General features: G+C 37.1%; 1 protein-coding gene across 9 annotated transcripts in view; it reads left to right on the top strand.

The window, feature by feature from the left end:
• The window catches only part of Wnt5 (Wnt oncogene analog 5), a 638,708-nt gene that overhangs the window by 619,505 nt on the left and 3,581 nt on the right, over positions 1-15,622 (top strand). For all 9 annotated transcript variants that reach the window (XM_067776631.1, XM_067776636.1, XM_067776637.1 and 6 more), the window contains one exon: positions 13,082-13,184. In XM_067776631.1, coding sequence (XP_067632732.1) covers positions 13,082-13,184 — 103 coding nt within the window. The remainder of the gene's footprint in view (positions 1-13,081; positions 13,185-15,622) is intronic.

Genomic DNA, 15,622 nt, shown 5'->3' with positions numbered 1-15,622 from the left:
GGGAGGCCGTGTGGCCAGTGAAGCATCATATGTAAAGCAATTTTTGTAAAAAAATTTTAAACTTTCTTAGTTTTATAGGAGTTAGATTCATAGAAATGATTCCATATTATTGACCAATATTTAAGACCACTTCTGACCAAGGATATAAAAAGTGCTTTCAACGGCATAGGGTCCTTAAAATTCACTGGTGATACGTCTACTGAACCCAAACATTGCAACAAATTTTGAAACAATGAAGTCAATGTGACTAGAAAAAGAGAGTTTGGAGTCAAAAATTACACCCAAGTCTTTACTCTCTTGACAACGATTAAGAGATTTAGCATTTAGTTTGTAGATAAAGTATGTGGCAGTTGTCTTTATGGAATAAGACACAACACAGCATTTGTTTGAATTTAAAAATAAATTATTGTCTGCGCACCATCCGGCAAAAGAGTTCAGATCAGAACCGTTAGAAATAATTTGACAAATAAATAGTATTTTTTGTGAAATATATAGGTTTAGTTTTATCTTTCAATCATTAAAGGAGGAGTAATGGGGAAACATATTGAGTAAAAGTGCTAAGTCGGGAGAAAAAAATTGTTTTGAGTGCGGAAATTGTGCTGAGTCATAAAATAGCTGCTGGGTAAGCATACATGATTTTTATTTATCTTTTTCAAAGCTTCTACACTCAAAAGTATTGCAACTAAGGTATCCTCATTCACAGTTTTGAAAAAGATGGTTATTTCAAAAATTATAAATTTTTTTTTCTTCTCCTGTAAAATTTCTAAAATGCGACTTAGCACATTTTCACATTAAGCTAACGATATGTTTGCCAACATACGTATATTTTTTTACTATATAGGCATTGGGCGTGACTATCAACCGGTTTGTTTTTTGAGCAGTTTTGGCTTCGTGTTAGGAAAGCTAACCGTATACCTTGACAAATTTTCAAAATACAGCAAAATACCTCTCAATGTCACGATAATAGGAGCAGCGCAACCGAACCCCACAGGCACAGGCCCTTACATGCGCTCAGTATATTCTGACGTCTCTGTCGATCGTGCGATGAAAGAGAAAAAGTCCAAGTTCTTGCTCTAATCAAAGAAAATAGCAGAGCACAATTTCCAATACGTATTATTTGGGACAAAGGGTGAAATTGAAAAGTAAAATCATGACTTTGTAGAGCATGGGTCTTAAAAAATTACAAGTAATCTCCCTTCCGCATACGCAATGAGAGCACAATTGTGCTATGGAATGCAGGCCCCTGATGTAGAATAACATAGGCCATGCTCTGTAAATGTCGATCCTAACAAAAATTTGATATCATGCGTGATGGCAAAAGCAGATCAGATGGCACTTGCCGTTAAATCAGTCGTGAGTATTGAAAGAAAGTTAAGATGAGCTGTTCGAGATTTTCGCAGATCTCTGTGCTTCACCCTATCCAAAAGGCTGTATCACTCCCAGATTTTCATCAATATTCTCCAACGGGATTCCAAGGAAACTTGCAATTTTAATTTGGAGCAAAAAGATATTATTAGAGGCGTTGGTTGCTTCCTTCATTTGAAAAGATGTTTGGTGTCATGTGGGGATATATTATATGCGGGACATACATTGCGTATGTATGACTCTATTTTGGACAAAAAAGGAGTCTAATCTTTAACAACATCCGGATATTAGTTGTGCCAGAGTAACGCGCTTCTTTCTAGGGAGACTGATTTCCTCAACTGCGGGTTTCGAGTATTTGTCATTGAGAACAGAGCTCATAGGGAATTTATGGGCATAGTACTTTGCCGTCTCTTTGTGGACGGCTATTTGGTCCATTTTATGCTTTTTTCGCTTAAACGTCTGAATGTTTTTGTGCCGGCTTTTGCGCAGGCTCCTGGGTATTCAATAGTATCAAGTTTTCGCTCAGCATTTTGCTTTTCACATTTATAGAGAATATTTTCCCCTCCTGTGTAAATAGTGTTCTGTTGACATAAGAAGACATCCGTGGGCAGCTCTGGGCGCGATGCTTTTACAGGCCTGCAGTTATTTCCAGTGTGTGTTTTCTAAGCTCGACAACTATATAGGTGAAGCCTAGCTTACAAAGCGGCTGGCCAGGTGCTACAAAGGTAGCTATGTGCGTGTCTTTGTTTCTGCCACAAGTGTTGCCAGCTCTGAGCTTTAGGTACAATTGCGGCTGCAGGAATGCAGATCCTTATCGAACGTCACACCGAGTATTTCAGGCTGTATGACAGTCGTGATGTTATGCCATCTGATCATTGGGAGGGCCACCCTTTCTGGAGGGGCAAGGAGCTTCGCTATGTAAAAGTTAAACAAAAGTGGGGATGTGAATCCACTCTGTGGCTGTCCTTGTGTAATATTTCTTGTTTTTGATGTTACGTTCCACTTATTTAGTAGTGTCTAACGTATTTATGACACTCCCCGTAGGTAGCTGAGAAAAATTTATGTCCCTATTGAATTCGGAAAAACAGGTGGAAGTAACTTTAAATCAATTAATGTTCCAAAGTAGGGTCACAGCCTGAAGATTGCAGACATATCACGTCTTAGGCAGGTATTATGATCGTCACTAAGAAGCAGATATCATACCTAAGCTCATTGGGTATTTTAATTGGAATTGGTTTCTATTTAACCAGCCCCAAAAACAGCGCTACGCCTGAGTCACTACTTTATTCAGTAATTCCTCATGTACCCATAAAATAAGGGAACTTTCATCACAAATATGCAGGTATATAAAAAAATGTCTAAGGCAAATGTTTGTAAAGACACGTCTGCATCTTTCACATAGCAGCAATCAAAATGCATTGCTTTCATTGTTATCAGTAAAGTTTTATGATTTCCTTTTCTTCTTAGTTTTATAAACTGTATTTTTTTCGCAATCATTTGTTGTTTTGTCATTTTCCTAACACACTACAACGAGAATTTTTTAAACGAATGGCGACCGACAATATCGATTGCGCTCTTACACCGTCTGAAACTTCGCTTTAGTAGAGTCTTTGCAATACTTTGCTGTTTATGTATGGGTATCACGTTTTTTTCCTATTACTTATTGCTTTTCCGCCGCTTCTGTTGTTATCGCTCAAAAATTGCATATTTGTACATTTGATGGTCTTACGGAAAATGTTTTCTTCCAACAACCCAGAAGAAACGTTGTCTAGCGCTTCCCTTGATAAAGCATTACAAAACAGTTTCTAAGCAGAAGCAAGACAAGGGAAAGCGTCCTGTGCTCCTTAATGTCTAACAGAGAGGAATTTGTGATGAGTTCGTAGCAAAATTCCCTTCTCCAACTATTCCTGCGAAGCTGAAAGACAATGGTACGAATTTTGGCCCATCTTTATATGTTTACTATCTCTGTCCTGCCCTAACTTTGGTTTATCTGCATTACTTAAGAAGTCGTTACCTCTTACTCTCTCTCCTCCTCTCTCTCCCCCTTTTTTAACCATTTATTCACAACTCTGTCCGTGTCTTAATCTCCTTCTCTCACTTTTCTATCCTCTCTTTTTTCTATAGCTAACTCTCCATCTACTTCCTTCGCTCCATCTATCCCTATCTCTGTATCCTCTTCTAACTCTTTCTCAGTCTCATTACTCCATTCGTTTTTTTCCCCTCTAGTTTTTATATTCTTCTCCATCCCTTATTTGTCCCAGTCCCAGTCCCAGTTTCAGTCCCATTCCCAGAGGGTTGCATGTATTTTTGAATGCTATTTCATAAAAACAAAAAATTGTGTATAAAAAAATAAGGCGTGGACAACCATTGTCATATTGGAGTATGAAAATAGATAAGATCCCATTCTTAAACCTGTTCAATATGCCTACTAAATTTCATGAGGTTGTTCGAGACATATTGAAGGAGTTCAACCACAAGTACGGGGACACGAGAGTTTTATACATAACACTAGCAGACCGGGCAGACGTTGTTCCGCCTTAGCTATGGCTTATCTGCATAAATTTTAAGAAGTTCTTACCTATTAATTTCCCTACCCCTCTCTTCCCGTTTTTTTATCCATTTATTCACTCCTCTCTATGCGTCTCTTTCTACCTCTGTATTTCCCATCCCTACTTTTCTTTCTAACTCCCTGTTCTTCTCCCTGCCCCGCTCCATCTATCCCTATTTATCTATCTTCGTTTAACTGTTTCTCAGTCTCTTCCCGCCAAAAGTTCAATAAGGTGCATGAAAGGGATGAAAAGAGAATGATAGAGAGATAAAGAAAGCGGGATGGGAAGAGGGAGATGAAGAGGTAAGGAAAAATAAAAATCAACAGGTTTGGGAGAGAGGCATGGTCATTTACAAAGATAGGGACAGGCACAGGTAAAGACAGATGCAGTAGGATAAAGAATGTGGAGAGATGGGGAAATTAATAGGGGTAGCGACGAAGGATAGGAGTGGGAGGAGAATGGCATAGAAAGCGCTGGAAGGCAAGTGAGAATAAGTAGAATTAATTAAAGAAAAGAAACCTAGAGGATAAGTGATAGAAATTAGTTTATTAAGGGCATCATTAAAGCGCCGGCTAATAGCTTGTTTATATAAAAGTAATATCATTCAGATGATAAGGCTCTATAAGATCTACGAAACAGCTTTCTTATGTGCTTCTTCCTTTTTGCATTTTCTTATGGGAAAGCGTAGTTTACATATAAACAATCAGTACATACAAACAAGTGCGATCTTAACAGCGGCCACTATTGTATTTTCCGATTGTTGTTGCTGTGTCGGCTTTTTATCGCATTGTCTTCCACATACTTTTGTCTGTCTGCACGCGTCCTTTCGTTTGACATCTGATATGTCACACAACTGCAATGCTGCATCAATTCAAGTTCAGTTTTTTGTCAAATGAGCCATGGGCACATACCTTCATGACTTCCTAACATCAGTTTTTTTTATTTCTTTTTTTTTTTTCATTTCGTTAGTACAGCAAAACAGTTACCAAACACCCGACTTCCTTCTTACCAATCCATTCCTGTAGCTATTTTATGTACAGCACTATATTTCTTATCATTTGTCGCCGTCCATTCTCATATATGCCATGTTATTGCGTCTTCCGTCCAAACGTTTGTGAACTCTCAACCTTCACCCTTGTCTCGACAATATCTTTTTGCTCTTGGATTCAAAAGCGCCATCAGCAACTGCAACAGTCTTCGCACAATATACTGAATGTAAAAGAAGTCAACAAAGTCTGTGGCAGCTGTAATGGCAGCAATAAGTGGTTGTTTACGTTGCCAAATGCCAACACACAAATCGCAAATTCAATTCATTTTTTACGTTGCGCATTTGTACATACATACATACGTACGGCTTTATACAAATAATCGTTACATCTAATACATACATGCGCTATATTTTTCTTCATTTATGTATACGTACGTTTCCATTTATCTTTTTATTTTCATTGCTTTCAAAATTTTTCCTCACTTATTTTATATGTTTACGAGTACGATTCATGCGACAGGATTATTTTTCACATGTGTGCTGCAACTTATGGTCCACATACCCGCATTCATACACGGATGAGTTTATATTTGTATTGTGGCAAGGTTTCAAATTATTTTACTAAGTAGCAGGAAATATGAACAATTCCTTTGTATGAGTACCAGCGGAAAATATAAAGCGAAAATATTTGTATCAATTTTTATTCATTTTCTTCGTATACCAGTGGCGTCTTATTTGAGGCAAGTGTGGTGGTCGTCTTAAAGACCTGAGCAGGGACATCAAATGATTTTGGAACATACATCCCAAACCAAAGAATACACCGTCAGAAATAACTAATTAAAGTAGGAATGGGTAGGTAGTTGGATAGACTGCGGATGCGATCGCCCAATAATCTATCACTAGGCTGCTTCGCTACCAAGAGTATACACTGAAAGAAAAAGGCTGGTAAAATCAACCGAAATAGGGGTCAATTCAACCGAAATTTCTGTCAATTTTTATCCATCGCAACAAGATATTGAATCAACTGCGCACAAATCGTTGATTCGTAATTGACAGTTTTAGTAGTCAAATGAACAAAAAAAGCTGTTGCGACAGCTTTGTACGAAAGTACCTAGCTGCGGCATTTGCAAGGCAGATGAGTTTTCAATGAGATCTTTTCATGGCAGAAATCAGGGATGCACCTTAACGTTAAGCTAATCGTTTATCAAAAAATTTCCACCGTTTCCGTTGAAACACTTCGAAATATTATCGATAAAGAAATTATCAAGATAAATTGTATCTCGTTTTTAACCGAAACGAAAAGCTTTCGTTAACGTTAAAAACGTTAACGAAAACGTGATACTTTATGTTTGAATTGTGCTGGCAATGCTATAGCCATGGTGAAGCCGTAAGGTGGCAACAACGAGCGCACATACACACACAAACTCTATGTAATTTGTTTGTGTAATTCGTTGGTGGTAATGTCAAAAATACTCTGAGAAATGTTCGTACTGTCAAAATTCATGAGAAAAGTTGCAATCAGCTTGGATAATGCTTTCACCTTTAATGACTCCGCCATCAATCAGCTTTGCCAGCATAGTTTGAAATTAATAATCAACATAAACGATTTGATTTCGTTTTGATATGGCAGAAAACGAAACGAAATCATTTCGTTAATTTGACGATCTTAACGTTAATAAACGAAACGAAATGACTTCGTTTCGTTTATTAACGTTGATTATCGTAACGAAATGATATCGTTTCGTTGGTTAAGCATGCCTGGCAGAAATATACTCGGAGTGCTTGCCGAACAGTGCCGAGGGGCGACCCCGCTTAGGAAAATTTTCTTCTAATTGAAAAACTTTATTTCTAAAATTTTTATATTTCTTTGTCCGGGGTGTGAACCCAGGGTCTTCGGTGTGGTAGGCGGATCACGCTACCATCACACCACGGCGGCCGCCATATACATACGTAAATATGTGCATACATATAGTACACAGCATACATAAGTACAAAGTAGAGAGCGCAGTGAGCGTAAAATTCTCTTTGAAATTTGCTCATGTATTGACTGTTGATCGCTGTTGAAATGACAGTGAGATCAGTTGTGTTAACAAAAAATCAGTAAATTGATTAGGAATCTGTGAATTTTACAGAATTTTGTTAACTTAAGAGCAACAATTTCTCTTCTGTTGAAATGATTAAAATTAGCTTAATCGCTTGACAAAGAACACGGTCGAATTAACTATAATTCGATCAATTTCACCGAATCTCCGTTAAGTCAAGAACAACAGAACCGATTTGTTTATTTTACTAGCACCATTTGGTTCAGTGTACCTATTGAAGATAAAGCGGGTGCATACTTGAACAGTAGTATTAGGCATCTTTATTTCAGACTAGCATGCCTAGCAAACTTTGCTCAGCCCCGAAATGTGTTTGCTTACATTCAGGGATCCTCGCGTCCCCTCTTCACTCCCTATCCCATTCTCTTCTACTTTTTTGTGCAGTTTTCTTTTCATTATTATCGATAAAATATACACATTCCATCTGTGGACGTAATAGTAAAGAACATAGGGTCAACAACTACAACGAGGTTCCGTGCCTCGGGGCAGCTTGAGCGCAGACCATATGGCCATAGTAGTATAGTGTCATCAATTATAGGACTAACAAACTACCTGAGTACGTATTTTGCCTTCGAATGGGCTCTTAAAGCCACAATAGAGGTAAATGGTGGCGCAAAAATGCCGAAATGTCGCACGAAGCGATACACGTGTACACCGATGCTTAAACTGTAGTGAAAGAAGTAATCTGCGATACACTGTGCTGATCAGTAAACAGATCCTACGAGCTGCCAGTAGCGTTTTTCAGGCAAAAGTAGTAGGCCTAGCCCAAAGCAGTAGAGCCACTGGAAGAATAACTGCAGCCCCGTCAACCTTTATATTGACAGCCAAGCAGCAGTCAAAGCATTTTAAAATGTGTTGGAGTGTTAGCGATCCCTGCAAAGAGTCTGGATAAGCAGAATATATCCTTTTTGGATCGCAGGGCATATGGAAATAGATGGAAATGAAAAAGCAGATGAACAGGCCAAATATGGCGGGGATGCGCTACCCAGACGTCCCAATTAAATTGGGCGAGATTAGAAGAAGGCGAGAGTTGCACATGATCGACCAAGCGGGAAAGGCTTGGACCCAAGCGTGGGGCTGTAATTTTTCGAAGAGCATCATAATTGTAGCGGCCGCCGTGGTGTGATGGCAGCGTGCTGCGCCTACCACACAAAAGATCCTGGGTTCTCGCTCCGGGAAAAGCTACATCAAAATTTTAGAAACAGGCTTTTTCAGTTAGAAACATTTTTTTCTGCTCCTCGGCAGTGTTTGAAAAGTACTCCGAGTGTATTTCTGCCATGAAAAATTCACAGCGAAAACTCATTTGCCTTGCAGATGCCTTTCGGAGTCAGCATAAAACAAATAAGTCCCGTCACGCCGATTTGTAAGAAAAATTAAGAGGAGCACGCTGCAAGTTGGAAGAGAAGTTTGGCCTAAAATCCTTCGGAGGCTATCGCGCCTAACATTTATTTATTTTTTGACCATTAATGGAGTCCTCATTTACGTCGACCGCATAATCTATGGGTTTCTGCTGTTTTTGCTTATTTGCTTAAAGGAAGGTTTCCATATGATGTGCTCGGCCCCCTTAAATATCAGTAATAGCCTGTCAGTGCGCTGCTCGATCTGTTAAATGTTTTGCCGATCTTATCACGCTGCATAGATATACTTCCTTATATGCATGGATAGAAAATGTTGTTCTGACGTTACTAGTGATTAAATAGCTGAACGAAATTCATAACAGAGGTGCTGTTCAAGTTCATTTTCATAAGGCTAGGTACAACATAACTAAAACTCAAAAATATTAAAAATACCCGTGGTACTTTCGTTTGATTATTGTAATCTTTCAATAGATATCCATTTTTATCCTTCGATTAAGGACAACACTGCGTATGAGCAATATATTTAATTTTTATATTCTAAATTACAATAATTTACTAACAAAACTTTTTTTTTAATATCTTATATGGTGTACATTTTAAAATAAGCGGAAATGTTAAACAAAAACAAAAGATGACATATAAAACAATCAATTAAATAAACATATGTCGACCATATTGGACATCCACAACGATGGTACTACGCTAACGACGCTACGCTACATCCATAAATACTGGATGTGACGTTCGATCCGCATCTAACTTTTGGCGAGCATGCATCCGCCATTGTACCAGTAACAAAATTCTCAAATATCTAGCCGGTAGCACTTGGGGTAAATATAAAGAGAAGCGCATTACCACTTACAAAGCAAGAGACGGTCGCCGAGCCTAAGGGTTACTCACTGGAGGAAAAACAGGCCTATTAAAACAAGCACTGCCGTCATAGCACAGTGAGGCGAGAGTACTCCCCATGCAATGAAATGCTGAATAAACAGAAGCTTGGCCATCTGAACAGGCGTCTGAGTAGGGCCGGATTAACCCTCAACCGGGTCCCAGGCAACCATCAATTTGGGGGCCCTTTTTGCACGTCCGTTCCCTTCTTTTGTTCGATTAAAAAAAAAATACAAACTTATACATTTCATAAAAATTTTATTGTTACAATGTAATAATATCAATAAAATTACTATCTACATTTTAAATATGTCGTTTTCTACATTTGTTTTCGTCAAGTTCATCAATTATATCATCAATTTCGATTTTGTTCAATAAATCTGACTAAATTTAAAGTATACCTAACATCTCGAGGCGCTCTTGTCGCGTTGTAGCTCTTTCAGCAGCCTTGATTCTTTTTAATTGCGAGAAGGATTGTTCGGCAGACCAATTTGTAATCATTAATGTTAAAAAATCCGAAGAGCTATTTCTGTGCTAGGAAATACATCGGCTAATTGATCTTCCATTAGAATCTCTTACAAATGACTATGAGTTTTTTGTGAATCAGTGTTCACGTAACTTTGGAATTGTTTCATGTCAATGAAAAATTCTTCCAAATCTCTGGAATTAAAAATAACTAAGTTATTTATAGTTGCGTGGAGGTCTCCATCACTTAGAGAAAAGTTGATGAGAAATGCAAATCCCTCTGAAACTTCCATATACTTTCACTGTGAATATTGTCGATGATTTGGAGGAAACCTTTTGTCCTAAAATCATCGCGAGGCGAAAATTCTACTTCTGAACTTCTGGAGCATTTCCGTCATTTGGTTGTTTTTTTCTACGACGAGTACGTTTTATGATGTTTGTATAACCTACACTAGGTAATAATTGTTTTGTTTTTTCCTCGAAGTCATTGAAATTTTCACGGAATGAAACTAAACTCTTTTCTAACGATCCGTACAAAAAAGCACGTGTTTGCAAATCTGCTTTTTCACTTTTCAATGACTTACTCACTGAACAAGTAGCAGTCAAAATCTTTCCGGTCTTTTCCAAAAATAACCGAAATTTTTTAAAACAAAAACAACCAGTGTACATTTTGAAATAATTTTTTTTTATTATTCAATATACTCTCTTTTCACTTCGATACACTTCTTTGTACGCTAATAAAATTTGTCAAATGAGTCGGAAATGTCCTTTTTAGGAACCTTGTCTAGTTCGTCGGTCGTCGCCTTTTGAATACGGTCAACTGTATTTTATTTATTTCAGTAAAATTTATTTTCAGTTCTGATTATATTTTTTTTTCACTCTCTAGAATTTTATGTTTGTAATAAAATTTTAGAAGTCTTTTTCATTTTTCGGGGGCCCCAAGCAACTGCCTATTCTACCTACTTGTTAATCCGGCCCTTCGTCTGACTGAAGAGACCCCGATTCCCAGCGGCTCAAGAAGTCATTATGAGGAAATACGGCACCTGAGAACTTAGCCGTATGAAGAAAAATAGCAAAAAAAGCTGCACAGAGAAATCCACCAAAAAAATCTAGTACCCTTATTTTGCAGTAGAGGAAAGCAAACTCCCCAGAGAAACCACCTGACATCAACCATCGTTTCAATTGCAATGTGGGACCATCGCCTCTAACATTCCTTTTCTCTGGTCTACTCCTGTTGAATCTAAGAGTTTCCTTCGATTCCCGTTAGCGAATATTGATGAAAATTTGTGGTCGCGCCCATTGGATGGGGAATAGCGTTCTACGAAATCGTTACAAGTTACAAAGAAGTGAACGGTTCCGAAAAAGTAACTTATTCTGATAGCCTGTTTTAAAAATTGAACTGACCAATAAATCGATTCCGAGCAGTTAAGCTGTTTCGAAATTTGATTTCAGAAAAAACCTGTTCTGAACAAATAACCGATAACGACAAAATAGTTGGTTTGGAGAAGTTAGCCGGCTCTTTAAACCTAACTGGTTCCGAAATTGTGAAGATGGTAACCGGTTTGTAAAATTAAACAGTTTACTGAACTGTTATTAATTCATTCGATCTACAAAGAAATATATGCTCCTACACTATCAGACCAGGTCGGTGTTGTTCTGCCCTAACTTTCGTCTATCTGCATGACTTTCCTTTTCCATTTCCTAGTAAAAAAAAGTTTCGTAAATACTATTCTAGGCAAAGGTCACCTTTATACCAAATATCTGGCAAATCGAACTGTAAATAGAATTCATTCGAATAGTCCACTTCTCGAATATAAACACTCTACGGGCTGCTGTAAAGCCACCCTGCAAATTTTTATAAAATCGGCGGAGTTTCGGAGTACATAAGCTGGATACAAATATGCATCTTTCTTTATATATATAGATAGAAATATGACTGCATACAGACGTTGAGTGGATTTGGTAGATTTTTTTTCAGGTTTAATGAGAAATTAAAGCTAAATAAGTTGATTTGTGTTTGCTTCGCAGCGCCTGTACACTTGCAGACATTAGACCGGGTCAGTCCTCATACAAAAAAAAAGTTGTGAAAGCCCGCACATTATATGTTTTATATTTCAATGTTAACTGTTTTTCATATGCACATACTGAATAAGATGTAATTAAAGTCAGAAGATAATTAGATAAGAAGCTATAAATAACATTAAACGTGATATAACTTTTAACAATTACGTCACCTTGTCATGTGAAAACTTTTTAGTTCGAAAAGCCATTAAAGGTAAATAAGCAGATTTCCAAGACCAAAATAAGGATGTCAAATAACCAAGTTGCAAAAAAAAAGTTTCGGCAGTGATAAAACAGCAAGCAAATCAAATCGGCGTTATTGGTGTGTGTGTGTGTATTTCTGTAGGATTTTAAACCCTGTATCTTCTTTCCTGTATAACTTCAAACAATTTCATATTCGAAATATATGTTGATTGAAAAGTTCGTGAAAATCGGTAAAGCCGTTCGGCAGTCACCGGTCACCTTTTGGGTACGTCATTTTATAATATTAATAGACATATCACAGTTCTCCCGGAAACACGTATCTCTTACTTGCGCGCTTTTATCTTACTATAAATTTTTGGAATCCCAAGGAAAAAATCTATTTGGGACTTCAACCCGTTTTTTCTATTTCATTTCTAATTGCCTTAAACTCAAACCAAAATAAAACAAAGTAACTTAAAATGTATGAAAACATTTAAATGGATGCACGTCAAAGGCAGGCAAATTTTAAAGAGATCCCGTTATTGCTGCACATATTGTATTTCTGGCCAAAAAATTACCACCAAACCGTTACAGTCATGGCGATCCAGAAGTATAAAGGTCTTTAAAATAGCTCGATATTTGAGGAAGATATGCACTTCTACGAAAATTCTTAATTTCCCACAACGTTCAAAAAAATTGGTACATGTTTTTGTTCTATCACGGGAGAATTCCAATCCAGATTTTTCAATCATAACCAAGATAGAAACCGTAACAACTCAATTATCAAATTTTTTTGTTGAAGCGAAAACTGTTCCTTTCCTTAGTAAAGCTTGCTTGATTTAAGTTTTTAAGTAAAAGATGGTGGAAATAAATCGTTTAATTCAGCAGTTCCTTGCGAAGTCTGCATGTCAGTCTAGATTCCTTGCTTCTATGGAACAGTCCGCTAAGGAATCGTTAGTTTTTAAGACGCCATCAAAAAGTCGTGTTTGCTCAAGAGAACGATCGTCATCATAACAAAATGATTCCTATATTTTGGTGCTTTAGTAATTTACTAATGTACTTATATAAGCAGACAATGTCTTTATAATTTATTCTCATCTCAGTTTTATAATCTTGTCATTTCAGGCCGTTATTAAGAAAACAAGAATTACTTGTAAATGTCATGGTGTTTCCGGCTCATGCAGTTTAATAACTTGTTGGCAGCAGCTCTCATCGATCAGAGAAATCGGTAATTGGACAAATAATATTGATATTAATTTTATATTCAACAAGGAACTACCTAACTCTGTATTTCTTAGTTACAAAATAGCCGTCTGATGCGATTATAATATAAAAAGTTTTCGAGAAAAACGCGTTTACAGTTTTTGTTTAGCTTGACTCTGTGTAGGGGCGTTGTGAACGAATTTTGTAATTAAAATTTAATTAACTTCCCGATAAGCTACAAGCTTGAAACTTGGAATATAGTTCAGAACCCGATGACAATGCAATAATAAGAAAAAAATCTCCGATAGATGGCGCATGGATCGAAATATTTCAAAAAATCGTATTTGTGGTCCGCTTTAGCTTTAAATTCGATTTGTTAAAAAACTAAGAAATATAGAAAACTACGGTTTGTTCCATTGGAAAGAGCGTTAAATTTGCTATAAGAACCGGTCGAAAAGTGAACAACGGTAGGCAGAATGGTGAATTGGATTCTTTCATTTGCACCAAAATAAATAGATCAGCCAAGCCTCATATAATTCATATAAATATTTATTTAAATTTTTTATTAAATTTACCTTCACTAGTGCATATTTATAGGCAGAATAAAACTATACGCCACGGTGCTAGTGGCTTCATCACCGTCGATTAGATCTTAACCGCCTAGCCCGCCTAGCCGCCTAGGCAATTTAGTCGTTGTGTGTGGTGTGTGGTGTTACATTTTTACATCAGCTGTTGTTTAGCAGTATTATGTTAGACAGTTTGAAAAGCAGTATGCAGTAACATTTGAATATCAGTGTGTGGATGTTAGCTTTAAAAATAGAAATAAAGTGAAATTCCTTTCGACTGCCGACTCCACCGTCGCAGTGTTTTTGTCCAGCTATGGGAGATGTCCGCCCGCTTGTGGGATGAAGTCACAAAATATATACCACACATATAAATTGCATTGTACATAGGTTATTTAAGAAATTTTTGGAAGTAAAGAATATTTGCATACTTTAGTATTACATATAAATATATATATGTACATATATCGATAATGTACATTGTACAAGTTTTTATATTTCAATACGAGTTTGATTGAAAAAATTGGGTAATGCTTGATTGCTTAAATATTGATTGCTTTAATTTAAAATGTTCATTTTCAAAGTGACTCTCGATATTTTTAATGTACTGAAAAGCTAGATAGGCATTTTTTGCAAATTGTTTCAAGCGCGCAACAAGTTTTAATGCCTCAACATATGATGTTATAGGCTCACTTATTTCTTCTGAAAATTCATATTCTGAATCACTTATGTCCATAGTATCATCTTGTTGGTAAAATTAAATTTCTATGTTGTTGTCCTCAGTGAAAACATTTTGATCCATTTGGAGAAAACCTTCCAAATCATTTGCCAAATCTAGTCCTTCTTGAAGCCTAGCATAGACTGCCAGTGGAATGTAATCTTCGGGATCAAAATCTGGAAGATCCTCATAAGTTTCCAAAAATCCTGCTTTACGGAAGCACTTCCGGACGGTTGTGGCTTCCACTTTATCCCAAGATGCTTTGATGAAATACACAGCTTTAAGTACATTAATGGATTTTGAGAGCTCTGAGGCTGACTTTTATTATCAATTTTAGATAGCAAGTGTTTTAAAACTAAGCTTCTATACAAAGTTTTAAAATTTTGGATTATACCTTGATCGAGGGGTTGGCTAACTGCCGTTGTATTTGGCGGCAAGAAAATAATTTTTATGTTGGCTAAGTTTAATTTCTTTGAATGAGAAGCCGCGTTATCTAAAAACAAGATAATTTTTAGATTCTGGGCTTTCATTCTTCGATTGAACTGCTGCAGCCATTCACTCATTACTTCTCGAGTCGTCCATGCTTTTTTATTAGACTTCCAATCCACTGGCAGTTTTGCGATTGGAACATGTTTAAAACATCGAAGACGGTGCACTTATAGGAAAACTTAAAACTAGTTGAGTATCACTTATTGTGGTAGTCTTGTCTAAACTAAATTGCTGTTCATTTTCGTATACATAACAAGTAAGTTGAAGCTATATTATCGGTGTCCCCTTTTTTGTTTATCGTCCACGCCGATAATATAGCTTCAGCTTACATGTTATGTGTTCGAAAATGAACAGCAATTTAGTTTAGACAAGCCGACTAGTGAAAGATCAAAACATTTTATCATCACCATCGATTGGCTCTTAACCGCCTAGGCGATTTAGTCGTTGCATAACAAATCACAACAGCTATCCTTTTTTCAAAACAACTGACACCGAGGGAGATCAAGGTGAAGGTCTCCGTCGTGGTCTGCTTCCAAATAAGGGTGCCGATAGGAATACTATCTGTCCCAGATCCTCTTCGTGCATTCCCATAACATGAGCCAGCGGTTTGCATCACGGAGAGGACCATAAATCGTCAGCAGGACTTTGCTCTCGTATTCTGGACCATGCATATGTCTTTCGACACGGTCCATG

Source organism: Eurosta solidaginis, chromosome 3 (genome assembly GCF_040869045.1).
Source record: "Eurosta solidaginis isolate ZX-2024a chromosome 3, ASM4086904v1, whole genome shotgun sequence".
In the NCBI taxonomy this organism is placed as follows: Eukaryota; Metazoa; Arthropoda; class Insecta; order Diptera; family Tephritidae; genus Eurosta; species Eurosta solidaginis.
This window is presented reverse-complemented; position numbering and strand designations above follow the sequence as displayed.